The following is a 21683-nucleotide window of genomic DNA, read 5'->3' on the forward strand; positions in this document are numbered from 1 at the left end:
ATAGTGAATATACAAATACAATGGCTGAGAAAGTTTGATTCGAAAAGTCCTCCAGTTAGTTGGAAACCATGTGAACTTGTTCTGAAATAAAGGCTCTTTTGGGGCTGCTTATCGGGGCAGGACATTTAAAAGTAATCACTCGAGTACAAGGATATTATGGATTCGCTTATATGGACCACCTATATTTCGAGCAGCAATGAGGCTGAAAAGATTCGTTGACTTCATGACATACTTGAAGTGTGATGATGGAACAACAACCAGAAGTGTAAGAAGAGAAAAATATAAATTTTCAGCCTTCAGAGGTTTGTGGGGGATAGTAAGTGTTAACTTAGGAAGTTTTGTCTACCCGGAGAGAATCTCACAGTTGACAAGCAGCTAGTGTCATTCAGAGTAATGTGGATTTTGACAGTATATAACTTCTAAGACAGCATATCCATTGAAAGACATACCTTATCCTAGGAAAAATAAGAAAGAAGAAAGGAAACGTAATGTGGCTGAAAAGATGTAGTGGGTTTACGTTCCACGACACCAAAAGAAATGTTCTTGTGACTTTTTTTTACGTCACTTCCGCTAGCAAGAAAATTGTTAAAAAATGGTCTGTCTGACCATTGTAGGCACTGAAAGAAAAAATAAGATATTTATACCAAAGGATTTTCAACCAAATAAAAATCGAAAAAAATCAATCTTTGGGTTCACAAGACAATTCACGCTTGTTTCCTGTGTGTCTCAAAAGAACAGATCCGTAGTGTTACTATCAAGTATGCATCACTCTAATGATTTCATTGCAGAAAAAAATCAAATAAATCAGACATCATTCTGTACTACAATAGTACCATAGAAGGTGTTGATACCCTGGACCAGGTGGTTTGCAACTATTCCTGCAGTTGTAAGATAAACAGATGGCCAATGGTGATGCTTATGAAATGCATCGTTATGTCTGTGTTAGCAGCCCACATAGTATTCTGCAATATCAAAGGGCAACCCCGTCATAAGCAAAATGACCTACGGCATCAATTTTTGGTTGACTTAGCTGAAGAATTAGTACAACTGCAAATCAGGAAGGAAACGCTCTAAATTTGGACTTCAGAAATCCGTCCTTGCAGCTATGCATTATTGCGTACCTTCAACATCACAGCAAGAACAATTGTGTGTGGAGTCTCCGAACAAAAGAAGACGTTGCCACCTTTGTCCAACAAATAAGAACACGATGCAGAAAACAATATGTGATACGTGTAGGAAAAGTGTGTATGGAGAGCACTTTTGGTTTTTAAGAAGTTCTTAAAGGATTTGGGGAAGTTTCCATAAATTGTTTCTCAAGATGCAAGTACCATGAAATTTTTCAAGTATTGTAGTGAACAAAAATAATAAATCCGTGTAGTGAGAGACTAATTCAGTTTATTTGGCGCAGAACTCAAGAACTTACGAGGGTTGGGGCAAAAGTCATGGCAACTATTTTTTTTCTTGCAGATATGTGAGCGGATCACAAACTTCTATGTGTCGTGTGGAAGTTCTGCAGGCATAGTGTGTATTCAGAACAACAGATGGCTCTGTGATAACTGGTAGTAGCACAGCGAGGGCTGTGAAATCAGTCAGTTGATGAGTGTCGTGCGAGATGGAAGTAACCCGTGTTGAGCAGCGCGCTTATATCAAAATAGCTATTCTCAGAGTGAGAAATGTGATGGAATGTCACAGTGAATTAGTGGAAGCCTTTGGGAATAATGCTCTACTATACCGGACAGTAACACGGTGGGTAGGAAAGTTTCAGCAAGGACGTGTGTCAACCAATGATGAGCAACTTCTGGACGAGCTGTCAGTGTGCGGACCGACGTGGCACATGCCGTCATCGAGCAGCTCCTGGATGAAGACGATGGACGCTACTGGAGTTGGCGGAGGCAAGTGGCATCGAGAAACGCACCATCCACAGGATATTGCGTAATGAGCTCCAACTACGCAAAATCGCATCCAGTGGTACCGCATGCAATGACGAAAGTTCAAAGGTGGATGCGCTATGCAATATGCTCCGACCACCTTGCACGCTGGCAACAGGACCGCGATCAATTTTTGTCACGAATTAGCGCCATCGATGAATTTTGGGCCAGGGCATACGAACCAGAACTGAAACGTCAGTCCGCGGTTTGGCGACATGCTGGATCACCGAGGAGGCAGAAGTTCCGTCAGAATCCGTCCTCAGTCAAACTGATGGTGATCGTTGCGTATGACGTCAGGGGTGTCATTGTTTGCCACTTTGTTCTACATGGCAGAAAAGTGACCGCACAGTACTACAGGGACTTCCTGGTGCGATAGGTACGACATGACGTTCGGGGAAACGTCCGAATCTTGTGGACAGAGCAATAATTCTGCACGACAATGCAAAACCACATAAAGCAGAGTGTGTAGGGCAGCTACTGTGACGTTCGGGATGGGAAGAATTGGAGCACCCACCGTACTCTCCTGACATTTCGCCCTGTGACTTTGATCTCATTCGAAAGATTAAGGAACCACTACGTGGTAGGCGGTTTGCAACACGCGAGGACATTGCTAATGCTGTGTGCGAACAGGTGACCGATTCACACAGGGTGCGGCAAATAATGAGACGGATGGTATTCAGCGCCTCCCACATCGTTAGCAGCGAGTGGTGCAAGTAGCAGGGGACTACTTTGAGGGTTTTTAGGCCCAGGTTTGTCATGTCAACTGTATGCGTACTGTGTTGTCATTCTTTTGCACCGTGAAGGTCATATTGCCCTGTATACTACCGTAATAAATTAGTGAATTATGATATTTCAGTGCTATTCATTATTCACAAATGTAGTTAACACCTTGTCCTTTCGTCTGTATATGTCACATTTTCCAACCGGACTGGTATCTTCAAGAAAAAAAAAATAGTTGCCATGACTTTTGCCCCAACCCTCGTATTTGTAACCTTGATATAATGAACAAGCCTAACATTATTCTAGTATTCTATCACATATGTAAAGGTTCATCAAAAAAGAGTAATACATTACAATAGGTGTTATAATGTATAGAGGGAAAATATAAGTGTATTGAAAAATAAAAATAAAGACTTACACAAAGAATACAAAGAAAACATTGTTTTTAATAAAGCGAAAATATATACTAAAATAATTATAAAAATTACCATGGGCCTCAATGCTCACCTTGCGTAAATTAATGGGGAAAATACCTTACGTAGTCTAGGGTTAAGTATGCTACCCTATCATGCACAACGAAAGGGAGGCAAAGCGCACGCACTCGAAAAGGCCTAAACACTACAAATACAGTCTCGTTTGTGTCTTTCTTGAAAGTAATAATCTATTATGTTAGTGAAAGATAAAGCGAATGCCCCTGCAGAGGAAAGATTGTAATCCTTTTTATAGAATTCAATATTGAGCTTCAATCTCAATATATCAGTTTGCAATTCCAGTGCAAATAGCTCTTGTATCTTTATTTCTTGATTTTCCTTCTACATATGTTAAAAAAAAAACTTAAAAAAAAAAACAACTTGTTTCCACCTTTAATGAGAAGGAACTTGTTTGTGACAAAGACAAGACTATTTTTTATATCTAAACTGTGATAACTAGCTAAATGGAACAAATGTTCGTTACTATTCGAGAATTGGGTTCTTGTATTTGACAACAATCAAGCAATTCATGCATACTGGGATTTGTTTGACCATTTAGCTTTAGCAATGTCCATGTAACCTTAAACTAATGGGACCTAAACTTGATTTATGAATGTAGTATTCAGATAGGTCAGCTTATTAAATTTAACTACCATCATCACGAAGTCTGTTTCCAACAAGAAATATTTATTTTAAATAATATAGCTATGACAGATTTTGCCGTTCCTCGAAACTTGTGTCCTCATGCAAATGCTCATTCGATTGTGACCAAGGCTTCATTGTATATATCGTTCGTGATTGATCAAACTCGTCCGATTTAGACCAAGGCTTATTTGTGTGTATCGTACCCAGTGGATTAAATTCATCCCATTTTGACCAAACTTTGCATGGTGCTAAACCTTGACGCGTTTAGCACACGTATGAAATATTGTAGTGTGTAACCCTTTAGTTCCCGAGTTCTATACCATCAAATTTAAAGTCAAGTTTTCAATATATGCATTATGTTTAGAAATTCGATTATCAAACTCTGGGAGGCGAGTCCTTATATCAAATGAAGTAAAAAAAAGTTGTAATAAACATGAGTCGAAAAACGTTTCCTTTCAGAGTTACAAACCGCTGAAAATACAAAACATCACATTTTAAAATACCCTGGCATGAAAATTATGAGACCTATCGGTAGCGATTTAAGAAATATCCATATTATATAATCCTCTGGTACCGGTGAAACTAATTGTATGAAGGAAATTGGGACACGGGCATAAACTTTTAAGTATTAATTGAACATTCGTTTCTCCGGTACTGGAGGATTCTGAAACATGGATATTTAGATATACCGCGTACTAGTTCGTGTATGATTTCTTGAATCGTTTCCAATATGTTTTATAATTTTCGAGCTAGGGCGTTGTAAGAAGTGATACTTCGCATTTTTGCCCGTTTATAGCTCTGAAAGGAGTCATATTTTGTCCTGTGTGTATAATAACGTTTTTACTTTGTGTGATTTTAAGGATCACTTCCCGGGATTTGGTCATTGAATTTCTAATCGGCTGTACTAAAATTGGCACCCACGGACTACAGAACATTACAAATCAAATTAAAACGAAAAATATATATGTAATTAAATACAGTGAATGTTTAATGGATGATGGGAATTAGTGATTCCAAGATTGAAGGGCAGATCATTAACACGATCAGGTATGCAGATGATACGGTTAGTATAGCTAGAACCGAAGAAGGACTACAGGAGATGACTGACAAAATAGTTGACACTGGAAAGAAATGTGGAATGGAAATCAGCATTGAAAAATCAAAAGTCATGAGAATATTCCGTGGAAACGCGCCCTTACGGGTCAGAGTAGAACAAAAAGAACTTAAAGTGGTCGATTATTTCAAGTATCTGGAGAGTATTTTGACAAGAGATGCTTATTGCACCAAAGAGATGAGGTTAAGAAGTTGCCATAACCAAAGAAGCATTCAACAAGAAAAGATCACTCTTAACTAGCAGCCTTAATATTGGACTAAGGAAGAAATTGGTCAAGTGCTATATATGGAGCATTGTACTGTATGGTTCAGACTTGCACACTACTGAAGTTAGAGAAGAAATACTTAGAGCGCTTCGAAATGTGGTGTTGGAGGAAGATGGAGAAGATAAAATGGACGAAAAGAGTAACAAACGAAGATGCTTTAAAATAAAGAGGAGAGGAGAGGACGCGTTTTTAGCCATTATCCTTCGTAGGAAGGCTAATTGAATTGGACACATCCCTTGCGAAGAAATTGTTTTCGTACTGCTATAAAAGGAAGGATGGTGTGAAAGCGAAGAATATGAAGAACAGGAGCACAAGGGATCGATGATCTGAAGAATAGAAGAAAATATTGGGGATTAAAACAGGAAGCTGAAGATCGAGAAACACAGAAGAAATATTTCCAGGCCCAAATCTTAAATAATAATAATAATAATAATAATAATAATAATAATAATAATAATAATAATAATAATAATAATAATAAATTAGTCCCAGCATCTGCCAAAAGGCAGAATACTTAATAATAATAATTAAAAACAGGGGTTGTGTCAAAATGCCATAAATGACAAATTTTGCCATTTTTCTAAGGTGTCGCGCTTTTTTTTTTTTTTTTTTTTTTTTTTCAATAAATACATGTATCATTGATCATATTTTCCATTTTATAGGAACTTCTTAAGTTTTGTTCACGAAGTCACATCGCTCGTTGTTATCATAAAATGCAGCTCACCTGCAAGATTACCGGAGGACGAAAAGCACGGTTGATGTTGCTACGAATTCCAAGGTTATGACATGCATCAAATATGATTCTGTCACATCGGTAGATGTTGAACGTTGCTTTTAAGGTCTCAAACGCACCTTAATGAATACCTAAAGAATACTGAAGTACCTAAAGAAAATGCTGATGAGAACGTGTAATCAGAAGTGAACTATGTTGTATGGGATAACTGCTTTACCAAGTGCCAGGGTAGAATTTATGATTTTTTGGATCAAAAGATCCAATATATTTCAGGCAAAAATTTTCTTGTAGGCCTTATATCTAGAGAACTACATTTAGTGTATCCAAACCCAAACTATCACTTAACTCAGTATGATGTACTTATTCCGTAGAAAATATGAAAACTTGATTTAGGGTCGTTCAAATATTTTGTGGCCCCTCATCCAAGATCCAATATATTTCAAAGATTTTCTTGTACGCCTTATATCTGGAGAACTCATATAGTGTAGCCAAACCCAAACTATCACTTAACTCGGTGTGATGTGCTTATTCCGTAAAAAGTTCGAAAACTCCATTTAGGGGCTGTTCAAAAATGTTGTGGCCCCTGATCAAAAAAAAAAAAAAAAAAAAAAAAACTTCTTGGCCTAGATCGCAATCTTTTGATGTATTTTTTTATAATTCCTAAAATTCTTGTTCTTTCTTTCTTTACGTAGTTTTTGGTCACATTATTAATATTTTGATCATATTAATATTAGCAATATTTATACGTGATTTTTTTTAACATATTATCACATAGCCTTGCCCAGTGTGTTGTTGTGTTTTAGTACAAAATAGAAACAAGGCCTGATAGAATAGTAGGCCTACTTAATTTGGCTTAGATTTTTCGTAACAATCCTCATATTGTTAAACGAGATGAAATATAAAAACAATGGTATATATGTATATTAACCACTCAATTCTTAGAATCGATATTGCCACACTATTCTTATACATGCAAGGTCATATATGTATACGCTAATATAGGGCGGTTACTAAAATATGAAATCGAAATGGCATCCATAATATCGAACACCATATATATATAAAAGTGACTATATTTGTGACTTCATACCTTTTGAACCACCCGACCGATCTCGGTCAAATTTTTAACATGGATGAGCTTCGGGCCTCGGATGGTTTTTATCATTTTACTTTGTGTAACTTAGGGGAGGGGGAGGGTGGAAATTTAAAACTGATCGAAAATGACCGATATTAGTGTCCAATTCACACTTTTTGGGGTCGCTGAGATGAACAGTGACACACAAATTCATCCCTGCAACTTGGGGTAGGGAAGAGACATAAAAATGATCAAGAATGACCAATATTAGTGTCGAATCCATATCTTTCAGGGTCGTTGAGACGAACAGTGACTCTTCCGATGCCGTTTAAGTCCAAATTAGCTCTTTATGTCCAAATTGAAACTTATTCTCCCCATGCGAAGAACGGGTGTTCTGCTAGTAACCTTTTATGGTGAAAATGGTATGAAATTTGTAGTTCAATATCCCATGGTTATGGACGTTAGACTAAAGGAAATGGATGATAATCGAAATGAATAAATATGAAGAAATTGGTGGATTGAGAATCAGGAAGGAAACGGAAGAACCCTGACAAACGTCACGCACACGGTGTTGTCCACCACAAACTCTCATGGCCTGGGATAGAACAAGGTACCCCTCCCACCAACCGTTGTGTCCCCTAGGAACATCTATACCTGTTTACCTATTATTATTATTATTATTATTATTATTATTATTATTAAGTATTCTGCGTCTTGGCTGGACCTGTGATTAATTAGGATTTTTTTCTTCCTTTGTTTTATTTCTTAGGTTTTGGATTCGAATTCTCGATCTGCACTTTCCTCTTTCAACTCCGAATATTTTCTTCTATTTTTCAAATCATCGATCGTTTGTGTTCTTCTTGCTATTCCTCGCTTTCCTTCCATCTTTGCTTCTATGGCGGTATGAAGAATACAATTTTTTCGCAAGACGTGTCCAATGCAGCCTTACTACGAAGGATGGTGGTTAGGAGCGTCCTCTTCTCTCCTATCCGTTTTAAAATAAAACATCTTCGTTTGTTACTTTTTTTTATTCATTTTATCTTCTTCATCTTCCTCTAACACTACATTTTAAATCCTTTCTAAATATTTATTTTCTAATTTGTAATGTACAATTCTCCGAGCTATACAATGCAATACTCCATATATATAGCACTTGACCAACTTCTTCCCTAATCCAATGTTAATTCTACTTGTTAGAAGTGATCTTATCTTGTTAAATGCCTCTTTGCCTACGGTAGTTCTTAACCTGTTCTCTTTGGTGAAGTAAGCGTCTTTCGTGAAAAGACTTCCCAAATATTTGAACTGAAGCTTTCTCTTCTACTGTGATCCGTAAGGGCTGTCTCCACGATATATTGTCATGACTTCCGACTTTTCAATGGTAATTTCCGTTTCATATTGTTTCGCAGTGTCAACTATTTTATCAATCACCTCCTGTAGGCTTTCTTCGATTCTACCTATAATAACCATATCATCCGCATACCTGACTTCTTTACTGTAAACTCTTTTTACCTAAAATACAAAATGCATACAATTTCAATTAAAGCACCTCAGCTTCAACCTCTAGCTTTTGATTTCAATTCTTTGATTTACGGTTATTTGTAATTTCACGTTTAAAAGAAAAAAATATTTTAAACTATGTGTACTTTTATTAAGTTATTTAAATATATCTTTTTCACAAGGTTTATTTCTAAAGATTTTTATTCTTCAAAGAGCCTTTGTATTTTAATAGGCCTTCTCCAAAATCAATGCAAATAAATTGTGCTGCCATCTTTGGAGTACTTTTAAACTATAAGTTTGTGGGCGTTTGTATGTTTGTGGCCAATCCTTTCGACAATGAGATCTCGGAAACTGTAGACGCTAGAAAGATTACGTTTTCACTGATCGATTGCAAATTTTGTGTAGATAGTCCAGTTCTAATTGAATATTTAAAAAACATTGCCATTATTTCTTTATTACAATTTTACGGGTACACTGGAAGTGTTGAAATTGAGAAAAAACAAACCTAAAGCATCACACCTACCTATTATACATTCCAACACCACATAAATGTATATAGGGGTTGCATATCTCTCAGGAGTTTGTTTCATGGCCAAATAATAATGAAAAAGGAAGGATAATCATTTCTCCAGTCTAAGATGAATCTTTATTTTTGGAGTGTTTTGCCCAATGAACTCTATATATAACTGACATTATAATTAATTGTGTATGTAATGTATTTGCTTATTACATACTGCATGCAAGAAGAAAGAAAACACTGGTCATACATGAATTAGAAACTCCAACCGGAAGTAGGCTCAAATCTTGCAAATAGTGCGAGATATTGAGAAAAAATAATCGACAAAATCTCCCCTTTATGATACCCCGTTTTTTTTTTTAATCAAGACGTCTTTCACTTGTGTCTGTAAAGGAACATGTACAAATGTTGTGAGGAATGAGAAGGAAATTTATGCTCATATGCGAATGATGCGCTGTGTAGAGAGCGCAGGTTCAACTAGTATATATACTGTATATATATATATATATATATATATATTGTATATATATATATATATATATATATATATATATATATATAAATGAAAGTGACTATGTTTGTGACTTAATAACTCTTAAACCACCCGACCGATCTCGATCAAATTTTCCACATAGATGAGGTTCGGGCCTGGGATGGTCTTTATCAATTCATTTTGACGGTGCAACTTAGGGCTGAGGGAGAGGGGAGGTACATAAAAATAATCGAAAATGACCGATGTTAGTGTCGAATCAATAGATTTTGGGCTCGCTGAGATGAACAGTGATACTTCCGATGCCGTTTAAATCCAAATTTAGCTCCGCAACTTGGGAGAGGGGGAGATACATATATATAAAAATGATCGAAAATGACCGATATCAGAGAACGTTTCAGTAATACTAAGAATTACTGACTAACAGAACATATTCCTAATTTTTCTTATTTTAACCCAACGAAGCGTGTAAATGACGCTAGTAACGTAATAATGTGACTTTTCCATATACATAAAGTTTTTTTTACATAATCTTCCGTCTTGACTGAACAACAGACTGACTAAATTAGCCAGTAGACTATTAATTCCAATTATGCCTAATTTCTCAAACTTTGAAAAGTGATTATCAAACCACTCCCTAGCTTTTTCCAAATTTTACAGAAATATCTCTATATATAAAAATATAAATTTATATATTTGTGACTTAATAACTCTTGAACCACCTGACTCATCTCCAGGAAGTTTCAACATAGGTGAAATTCGGGCCTGGGAATGATGTTTTCATTTCACTTTAACGGTACAACGTAGGGGAGGAGGAGGGGGATTTTATATATAAAAATAAATAAAACTTAATAATTCTTGAACCACGAGACCGATCTCAATCAAATTTGCTACATAGATCAGGCCCGGGCCTGGGATGGTTTCTATCATTTCACTTTGACGGTGCAACTTACGGGTGGAGGAGGTAGAGATATTTAAAAATGATCAAAAATGTCCTATATTAGTGTCAAATCCATTGTTTTCGGGTCGCTGAGATAAACAGTGGCCTACTGATGCCGTTTAAATCCTAATTCGGCCCCCATTAATACTTTATGTCCAAAATTAAACTTATTCTTCCCGCGCGAAGAAGAGATATTCTGCTAGTTTTCGAATAATTATAATTTATCAGCATAATTTTCTAGCTAATACTGAACACAACTGGGTAAGCTAATCAGCATTTTTTTTTAATGATCTTCATTCTTGCTTAGTTTATTATCTAAATCTATGACACTGTAGTTGATTTGAGGTTTTATTCTTTGACAGTGATGTCGATAACACAAACTATTCCAATAAAAAATATTAGTTTCTAAATTCTAAATTATGTAGCAGAGAAGTTTTAATATTATAGTTTGATTTCCTGAATGCACTAGACTCGCTAATCTGGCCATTTCTTGCAAAGAGGGTGTTTTCTGGATTAGCAAATGTGCCGGATATTGAAAGTGTCTGATATTCAGTTTAACATATATAGTACTATACTTTATTATGTATAAGGTTACATACATTATCACAGAAAAATAGAGAAATTAAATTTAGTGCTTGAGATTGTATGTAAATTATCAGTCACTATGAAACATAAGTGAATTATCAGTCAGTTGAAGCAATAAAGATACTCGACGGTAGCATGTATTATCACGCAGCCGCTTTACAAGTAACAGTATACGGAAGCCACACTAGTACTGTATGTATTTTCCCGCCACTATAGTATAAACAAACACAATCGTTGAGAGATTGTTGTAACGTTATGCGGCAGACGCCAGATGTGAGACCAGATTACTGAGAGGACATACTATTGAGGGCCAGATTAGCAAGAGTCGAGTGTATCTTTACAAAATGTGAAAATATGGACACGGGGACGGATGAGCATGCGTAGGTCACGTAATCGTAAATGTGATTAAATTTGGGTCGCGATGGTTCAGTGGTAGAACGCTAACCTTTGGTGCATGAATTCCCAGATAAGATTCCTGCTCGCACAGGGTGTCTATTGAGTTTCATTTTCAAAATTCCAGTATATTTCCAGTATATTCAGTATAACTATCAGCAAAATTCCAATAGCTAATAAAATGATTTTTTAAAAGTTCTTTAGGAATCATCACACTCTTGATGATTTCAGGTTTGTAATTGTTTTACCATCAAAAGACTATTTTTAATAAATTTAGTTAACCTTGATTTTTTAAAAATACAATGAATTTTTAACATTTTCTAAAGGACCTCCCAACTCCCCTCACAGCCCTCTACTCCACCAATTGCTTTAAATGTCTAATTACAAAATGTATACAACTCTTGCTTTGGAAACATTTACAATCTCAATGGATACAAAATTCTTTCTAAGACTATAGTCGACTATTAAAACAATTACAAGAAAGAAAAAAAAAGTTGACAAATTACCAGTTTCATGATTTTTCAGTATGTAGATCAAAATTCAGGATATTAAAAACTAACTAACTCTTTGGCCTATGGAACCCGGAGGTTCAGTGCCGCGTTCACAAAAGCTCTCCACTGACTTCTATCCTTAGCTAATTGCATCCAGTTTCTACTTTGTATTCCTATCTCTGCGAGATCCATCTTAATATTATCCTCCCATCTGCGCCTAGGTCTTCCTAATGGTCGTTTTCCTATGGGTCTACCTGTCAAGACTTTGAAAGCGTTTCTACTTTCTTCCATTCTAGCTACATGACCTGCCCACCTAAGCCTCCTAGACTTGACGACCCTAACAATGTTGGGTAAACCGTATAAACTATGTAGTTCCTCGTTATGAAGCTTTCGCCATTCCCCATTCTCGTTCCTCTTGGGTCCGAATATTCTTCTCAGGATCCTGTTCTCAAATACTTTCAGTCTATGTTCTTCCCTCAGAGTAAGCGACCATGTTTCGCAACCATACAGAACAACAGGCATGATTATCGTTTTATATATTTTAAGCTTCAAATTCCTCGACAGAATTCGCGACGACAAGAGATTTTGAACCGAGTAGTAACACGAATTCCCTGCTTTTAGTCGACATTTAATTTCTTCGTGAATATGATTTTCGTCTGTTAATATTGATCCTAAATATTTGAAAGTATCCACTTTATCAAAAACATTATTTAATATTTTAACGCCTCCACAATTTGCCGTATTACGGTCCCGACGCACTTCCATGTATTTAGTTTTCTCTGCATTTACTTCTAAACCCATGTCCCTGCAAGCGTTTAATAAGATCTCTGCATTTATTTCTACTGTTCTCCTATCCTCCCCTATTAAATTTACATCATCAGCATATGCCATAACCTGGTGAATGCCGTTCAACTCTAGGCCCTGGTTGCTATCTTTGATTTTCTTTATGGCGTATTCCAGCACAAAGTTAAATAATAATGGCGACAACGCATCTCCTTGTTTCAGGCCATTTTCGACGTGGAAGCTCGTGGACAAAAATTTTCCTACCCGGACTTTACTTTGGGATTCATTTAAACATATCTTAATTAATCTAATTAGCTTTCTCGGTATTCCAAGTTCTTTAAGAACGTTGTATAATGTTTCTCTCCTAACCGAGTCGTAAGCCTTTCTAAAATCAATAAATAGTTGATGTACCGGGGTATTGTATTCCCACTTCTTTTCGAGTATTTGGCGAATGGTAAATATTTGGTCGATAGTTGATCGATTTCGTCTAAATCCGCACTGATAATCTCCAATAATTTCATCTGCGTATGGGGTCAATCTTGCTAACAGAATATTTGAAAGGATTTTATAGGATGTTGACAGAAGAGAAATGCCTCGATAATTATTATAGTCAGTTTTGTCGCCTTTCTTGTGAATTGGAACAATGATTGACTCTTTCCACTCTTGTGGCAATTCTTCCTTGTTCCAGATAAGGAGAATGAGTTTGTGTATCTTGTTCCACAATTTTTCGCCTCCAGCTAAAATTAACTCAGCCGGAATTTCATCTACACCCGGAGCTTTGTGTTTCTTTAATTTCTTTATAGCGGCTTCCACTTCTATTCGGTTGGGTTCTGGAATATACGGTTCTGCGGTGTGTATCTCCTTTTCTCCACGCACATTAGTTTTTGGCTGCGTGTTCAGCAAATAGTCAAAGAAATCTTTCCATCTATTTAAGATGCTATCCGTATCAGTGAGAACTGTTCCGTCAGATTTCTTTAATATATAAGCACGAGGTTGATAGCCTTTCTTAAATTCGCCTATCCCCTTATACATGTCCCGAATATTTTTATTTTTACTATTATCTTCAAGTTCCTTAATTTTAGCTTTCAAAAAATCCCGTTTCTTTGTTCTAAAAGTTTTGGAAGTTTCCCGCCTGATATATGCGAAATTTTGTGTAGTTATTTCATTCGGATTTTGTAGCCACCGTAATTTTGCCTGTTTTCTCTTCTCTGCTAGTTTAATGCATTCTTGGTCGAACCATGGTTTGTTCCTACGTATTTCCGTTTGTCCCAATTTTTCTATTGCTGAACTTTTAATGCTATCTCTAATTTCAATCCAAGTATCCTCAACACTAGTGCACTCCGAGTCTTCTAAGACCGAGAATCTATTCGAAACTTCAATCTGGTATTCCTCTCTTACCTGGCTCTCTTCTAATTTCTTTAAATTAAATCTCTCCGTTTTCGGACATTGAATATTACCTTTATTCAACGATAATCTCTCCCGTATTATCGCTACTACCAGGTAGTGATCAGTGTCACAATCAGCCCCTCTAAACGACCGGACGTCAATTATGCTAGATTGTCTTCTTCTATCTACTAAAACGTGATCAATTTGATTATGTGTTTTTCCGTCTGGTGATGTCCAAGTGTATTTATGAACGTCGCGATGTGGGAATTTTGTACTCTTCACGATTAGGTTTTTGGATGTTGCAAAGTTCACGAGTCTAACACCGTTGTCATTACTTTCCTTATGCAAACTTTCGTTCCCTATAATGGGTTTGAAAATATCCTCTCGTCCTACCTTCGCATTGAAATCCCCTAATAGAATCTTCATATGGTATCGCGGGAGTTGGTCAAATATCCCTTCCACTTCTTCGTAAAAACTGTCTTTTATATCGTCACCCTTATCTTCAGTTGGAGCATGTACATTTAAAACAATATCACACCACCGTCCCTTAAGAGTAATAAAAGAAAGTCTGTCAGTAACAAATTCAACCCGTTTAATTGCTGGTAATATTCGTTTGTGAACGAAAAATCCTGTTCCTAACTGGTGATTTTTATTTCCTTCCCCGTAAAAGAACGTAAAATTTCCGGAATTCTCAGATCCATTTCCTTCCCACCTAACTTCCTGAACTCCTACTAAGTCCATCCTGTATTTCTCTAACTCACTCGTTACAGATTTTAACGCGCCTGCCCTATAAAGACTTCTAATATTCCATGTTCCAAATCTCATGTCCATTTTCTTTTGCTGATGTCGTGCCAAGTTATCAGTCCTTGTCCAAGGCTTTTGTGAATGTTTCTGAACAAGTACCTTTTTTACAGGATGAGGGTGTTAGCCTTACCCAAACCCCCAAGCTGGAGGACCACTCCTAGTCGTCTGTCCGCGACTGCTTATTCAGTATATTCGCAGCTAACCTCTATATCTAGAGGCCTTCTCCTCGATCCGCAACCTGAGGACGCGCCATGCCGTGGTGACCCATAATTCAAGTATTTCCAGTATCAGTAGACACCCTGTTGCACCAAGTAGTCTTTGTAATGGACAGTCACCGTCAGTCTTCTTCCGTTTTCATTCTACAGTTTTATTCATTATCCTCATCACCGTCTCCTTTAGCTTCAGGGCATAACCAATACTGTAGCCGCTGTAGTCACTGTTTCAGTTCGGTTGCTGTTTAGCTGTGTTAATGCAAGGAGATACCGATGTCGTCGTCGTTAAAACTAAATACTGGGCAATTTTGCGCTACAATTTAGCATATGATTTAAGTGTTGATCAATGTTTATGGTTAGTTCCTTTAACCGAAGTGCAGTTCGTATATAAAGAATGCCGCCTTCTACGTCTGGTGGCTCGTGCCGCCTTGTATTTAAGTCATCGTCCGAGGGATCTTGCGGAAAACACCCCCGATAACTAATTGACCAACCAGAACCCTCATTTCAAACAATAGACAGTCGCTTATCAACTCCACGCGGAATCTTAGTTGCTACAGTTCTAAATTCTGTCCTTTAAGTTAGGCTCGATTCCCTGTTCCCAAGACCAGCTTCCAGGTCCTTACATTACTTCACATCTGTTTTATATTAGCCATAGTATTGGGAAGAAAGAATAGACACAGCGGGTGTTAAGTCGTTGCAACCCCACAAAATGCGGTCAAAAGAGGTTTGGAGGGAGGAAAGGATGCTGTTGTAAAAAATCATCATGGGAACTTGAAAGAAATTCACCGAACTCCACTTCTAGTGAGTAAACGCACTATACACGAAATGGTTCCTGTGGTAGCAATAATGCTCAGTGCTATATAGAGTCATTATAAAAACTAATGGTCTCACTATAATAATAATAATAATAATAATAATAATAATAATAGTATCAAACAAGCGTGTCCCGATGTCCTAGATGCTCAGTAAAATATGTCTCCAGTGAGAAAAGGTTGAGAACCACGGCATTATACTGTACTTCCTTATCCACTCACTTGATTTTTTTTTTTTTTTTTTAATTACACACTATTCCGTCAGAGATAGTTGTAAGCCATGAAAATGCCTTGCGGTTGTTGTACTGATAGTCGCTGATATTCTTCAATCAGTGAGACAAAAAGTGTAATTAAAGTAAGAGAAATTTGATAAAAATGAGGTAATAGTGTATAAAGCTTCTAGCTTCTATTATTATTATTATTATTATTATTATTATTATTAATTATTATTAGAGCAAACCACATTATGCTTTATTTTTTGCTTAATTATGCTTTATATTTTTCCAAATTATGTTTTTTTGTCAATTTTAATGATTGTTTAACATAAATCGTGTATAATGTATAATATTTACTATACATTAAAAATTCTAAATATCTTGATATATTTATTAATATTTTATGCAACCTGTTTCTTTCATATTTAATGAACTTTCCACTTAATGCACTTGTAAAGAGATATGCTTTACTCGAGTCAGTTTTTTTTTTTTTTTTTTTTTTTTTTTTTTTTTTTTTTTATCATCATCATTTGTGTGCGCCTTTAAGGTTAAGGTGCATATATGCAGAAAGAGAAAGTAAAAGATGCCACCAGAAGTACTCAAGTTCAAGAAGTACACAAGTGGAGTTCTTGTGCACTTTTTGTACATTTCGAATCATCATACATAACTGCGTAGTTACACATAGATTAAAACTATTGTTTATTCATTGTTGGTGGAAAGTTTTCTTCTTTATTTCCGCTTTTCTTTTCTCCTCCTCAAAGGATTACACCGAAATAAGAATAAGCTCTTCCTTGTTGCATTGTTTTGCTCTCCAAAGTTTTGCACTGTAAATATTGGTTTTAAAAAATATTAATACAGTTTGTTAAACTTGCAGTTAAACAGAATTTTCCAAGAATTGTGCTATATATTTTAAATTATGCTTTATGCTTTATTTTCCGAAATTATGCTTTATTATGCTTTTAAAATTAGTTTCTTTTGAACCCTTAGACAACCACAACCATGTTGAAGGTACCAACCATATGTGTAAATTGCTGTTATGCTTTTGGGTTGCCCTAATTATTATTATTATTCCTCTTGTATATAATTTATTTGTGTCATTGTTTCAGAGTTGAGTGGTGATAGCGAGGAAGAGGAGACGGTTACATTGAGAGGGGAAGAACTGAATATGGAACAGGAAACTCCTTTAGAGGAGAAGTCGGAACCAAAGCGAAGTTCAGTGTAAGTATTCTGTGAAATGTTTCGTAAAATGAAAATTCAATGTTTGACTTTTGAAGCTCTTTATATACAAGGCTGCAACTTTTTGTGAATTATTTCGGTTTAGATTAGAGGTTTTTTTTTTTAATATGAGAGAATAGCAGTTGCTTGTTACTAAAAACAGTTGTCTTGTATTCGCTCATGGTGGGGACTCTCAGTCAAAACAGCTTTATTGTGCTACCCATCTTGAGTGAGGTTTTTTCCCCGGGTTTCCATCATTCACACCAGGCAAATGCCGGGATAGTACCTAACATATTGGTCCCAGGGTGCTTTCTTCCTTCCCCAATCCTTGCTTTCTTCGGATAATGTGCTCGCCCAGGGACGTCATACCTCATATACCTGACGGGCTAAATGGCCAAAGATGCCGACAGCCCAGAAATCTAATTCCTTGTATTCGCTCAGTACGCACGACCATAGTAAACTGCAGCTATTTGAGTTTGGGCATTGCCAAGACAAGAGAACGGCTAATATCTGATATTTCTTTGTCCTCTTTTTACGTACCGTTGTGCACAATTCTTTCATTACTCAATCTTCTGCTTGGCTCTGATTCTTGTAATATAGGTACATTTTTATTCACCATGCAGTGATTTGATGTGGCTCTTGTGATCACTTCTTTGTGTTTACTTGAAGTTCTTTGTAACAAATTTCTTTTGATCTACCGCTTATAGTTGCTATCAGAACGTTATAGCACTGTATGGCAAAATTAATACTAGAACCCAGAGTCAAGTCTCTGCTTCAAATGCGAGCTTTCACACTGCGCCATTGGCTCCTGCCTATTTTACTATTAGTACTAGCGCCGAGTCGTGAAGCTCGGGCTCTAATCCAATCATTGCTTGAGCTCTGATACATCGGAAAACTTCGGTACAATTCGTGGAGCCGCTTCCCGAGCGCACACTTGGGGAAACGTAAGAAAGGCATTTAAAACTTACCAATAATAACACTGCACAACAATAACTACCGTTATCAACTATTCTAAAATGGTAACAATAGTACAAATAGTAACAACGGAAATATAACGCGCGCAAAAAAAAAAAAAAAAAAAAAAAAAGAACTTGGCGCCATTCCGACAACATTGTACTCTCGGGAGATGTTTTCCCTGTAGCGCGAGAGACGACACTGACAAAATTTGATGGGTGGGGGTTGACGACTGGAACACACCCTTGCGTTCTATTGGGTGGTGAAATCGATAGATGTAGGTCAAGCATCACGACTCGGCGCGAATACTATAATGTGCAGTTTCTCATTGTTGATTGATTGATTGATTGATGTGTTGATGGGAGGGATATTATGTCCGAGGCTATTTGTACCCCTGTTAAAAGTCGACATTTTTTTTTTTTTACAAGAAAAGAAAAAGTAAATAAAAACAATGATTACAAATAAAGCTTCAAAAAAGTATAAACTCGATACAAACTCAATCTTCAATTATATAAAAATGAAACTGTGTTATCTATTATATAGAAACGAAACTGATCTTGTTATCTATTATATAGAAACGAAACTGAACTTGCTATCTATTGTATAGAAATGAAACTGATTTTATCTATTATATAAAAATGAAATTGATCTTGTTTCTGATCGAATCACGGGAATATGGCTGAACCGATTAAAATGAGTTTTTGGGTATAGTCAGGCCTGTATTTAGTTAAGTGCTATTCTGTGCTCGAGCACAGGGCAGCAGAATTTAGGGGGCGGCAAAATTTTGGATTTTTTGTAAAGATTCACAATAAAGTAATATTTAAAATTAGTAACTGGCAGAGTCCCGTGCAAACACGACAAAATATGTTAATGTGTTTAATTCACTCTAATTACATTAGTTACTAATTAGTTAACCTATCTGATTATTGTTAAAAAGTCATCCTCTCCCACCCCCACCCCAAGGGGTGAGGATGAACTTGAACATCTTGAAAACTGATACCGTTAAACTTAGCTATCTCGAAAACTACGAATTCAACACTAATATCTGTCATTTTCGATTTAGGTATACTTTTAAGATCTCTCCCCTCCCTGGAGAGTAGAGTATAATCTTGAAGTTGAATTGGATTAAAACTATCACTATTCATCTTAGCGACCCCAAAAACTATGAATTCAACTCAATATTGGTCGTTTTCGATTATTTTTAAAATGCCCCCATGTTATTCTTCTGGGAACTTTGCACCCTCGTATTTCAGCTCAGGTGTGACTTAGGGATCTGAAACAGGTCATTTGGATCATTTCTCTGAGAGCTTTAAAACGTATTAAAATTTCATGTTTCTATCTATTAAGGTTCTCAAGACAGACAGCTTATTGTATTATTAATATAGATGCTACCAAACCATTACTGACGGTGAATAATGTGGACAATTATTTTTATCAGTTATCAGTGATATTAGTGCAGGGGAGCGACAAATTATTTAGAGCACAGAGGCGCACAATATATAAATACGGGCCTGGGAATAGTTATCACCTACTTTGAACTGAATTTTTATCATGTTACTTTAGTTAAAATGCGTATATTAAGAGGGGCAGTATAGGGAACAAAATTTAGACCAAAAATTGAGTATCTTACGATCCTGTCAAGTTAGGAAAATAAAACTTACCAGGAATACTCACCAACTGTAAAATGGATTTTACATATTCTGAAAATAGATTTAAATAGCCGCTCCAAAGATGTAATTTATTCTAAAGTTTAGCTACTAATGGACATAAAATGGTAACATTTTAATATAAATGTAAATAACTTTAAACGTACGTAAACAATCTACTATAGAGGTTTCAACACTATAGAGTCTATAAAAAGGCATTAATCACCAATACTGTAATGCAGTGTTGCCAACTTGGTATGCAGTTTTTTTAATTTTCAAATGACACTACTTTATGTCATTAAGTAAAGAAGGTGACTACATAATGGTGAACAAAAATATGTGTCTAATATGTTGCAGTGTTGCGAACTTTACGTGTTATTTGAGGAGATGAATTACCACAGCTTTGATCCATATCTAGATGTAGGCGATTAATAATGAAGTACTGTGTATCAAAAAATCTCGCAGTTCAGCTACATTTATTTTCGGTTATACCTATTTTATGAATAGAGTTGTCTTTATTAACTATATTATTATTATTATTATTATTCCATTATTGGCAGGTCACTTGCTGCAACTCAAAAGCTTCCATACTCCACGGTCTTCCGCTAACCTCTTTGGTTTCACGTACGACTTTTCTGTTTTGATATCGTCCATTAATTGTAGTCTTCGTTCCCTCCCTCTATTTCCTGCCACCATACTCTTTAGCACGTCCCTCATGATATAGTTTCTTCTTAGCCAATGTCCTAACCAGTTGCTTTTTCTTCTTAATAATAATATGTTCTTTACTCCCCCAACATTTTTAACACCCTCTCATTCGTTTCCCGCTCGACTCAGCTAATTCGTTCCATTCTTCTCCACACTCACGTTTCGAAAACTTTCAGTCGTTTCTTATTTCTGCGTAATGTCCCTGTTTCTGACCCATACAGAACAATACTCCACACGAAGCATTTTATGTTAACTATGTAGAGTGCATTATGTATGATGTCCAACCATGATAACGGAGAAATGAAAAGAGGGAGAAAAGCGAGAGTTTGCACGAAGCAGTTGTAGAGGGGGACATCTTTGCTCATATTAAACAGAAACAACCCAACATAAAGTTTTTTTTTTAATTACATTACGTCAGCTCATTGCATATTTTAAATCAACATGTCAAACGAAAACTTAAAATACCACATTTATTATTCAGTGTTCCAAACTAAGGATGTTACAGTGTCACAAACATCCAAAGTTTCGAAACCTCTATCACACATACAGCATTATCCTGATGGGCGGGATAACCACGGTCATGGTATGACTTGTTTCGAATGAATGGTTTGAGATATTGAAGTGCTGTAAACGGGAAAATGATTTGTTTGCAAACCATACTATTAACTAGATGTGATATTTATCTAAGCATGTTTTTGAAATAAAACCTTTCGAAAAAATTTAAATTTTCAAGCCCTTGTAACTTCATTCCGTAGATATACTGTAGATGTAATAAAAATGGTGAGGAAGAACGTGGTAGGCTACTGTTACATGTTATTAGGATAATAATCTCTATAAAAAGTGGCTCACGTGTCTTTCCGGCGTTACTTTGCAAGAGACACCGTGTAGACCATTCTATGTGTTTGATTCACCACATTTAGAGCAGTTGTGTGATTCACAGATGTCTACCCCTACGCGAAGTGCAACTGCAATACGAAAACTTTCGGTTGAAAGGTACAGTCCTAGCGTATTTGATGGTAATGCCTATAGCCAAGCACCTGAAACTGGAGATGAAGAGAGACGGGGCCGCGGTGGCCCAGTGGTAGAGC

At 36.3% G+C, this 21683-nt stretch overlaps 1 protein-coding gene across 1 annotated transcript in view; it reads left to right on the forward strand.

Annotated features, from left to right (window-relative positions):
* Positions 1 to 21683, forward strand: part of Rrp45 (exosome complex component Rrp45) — a 77018-nt gene that overhangs the window by 53744 nt on the left and 1591 nt on the right. The window contains exon 8 of the mRNA XM_081737722.1: positions 17182 to 17293. Within this exon, the coding sequence (XP_081593848.1) occupies positions 17182 to 17293 (112 nt within the window). The remainder of the gene's footprint in view (positions 1 to 17181; positions 17294 to 21683) is intronic.

Source organism: Thermobia domestica, chromosome 14 (genome assembly GCF_964235325.1).
Source record: "Thermobia domestica chromosome 14, izTheDome1.hap1.1, whole genome shotgun sequence".
NCBI classification, from domain to species: Eukaryota; Metazoa; Arthropoda; class Insecta; order Zygentoma; family Lepismatidae; genus Thermobia; species Thermobia domestica.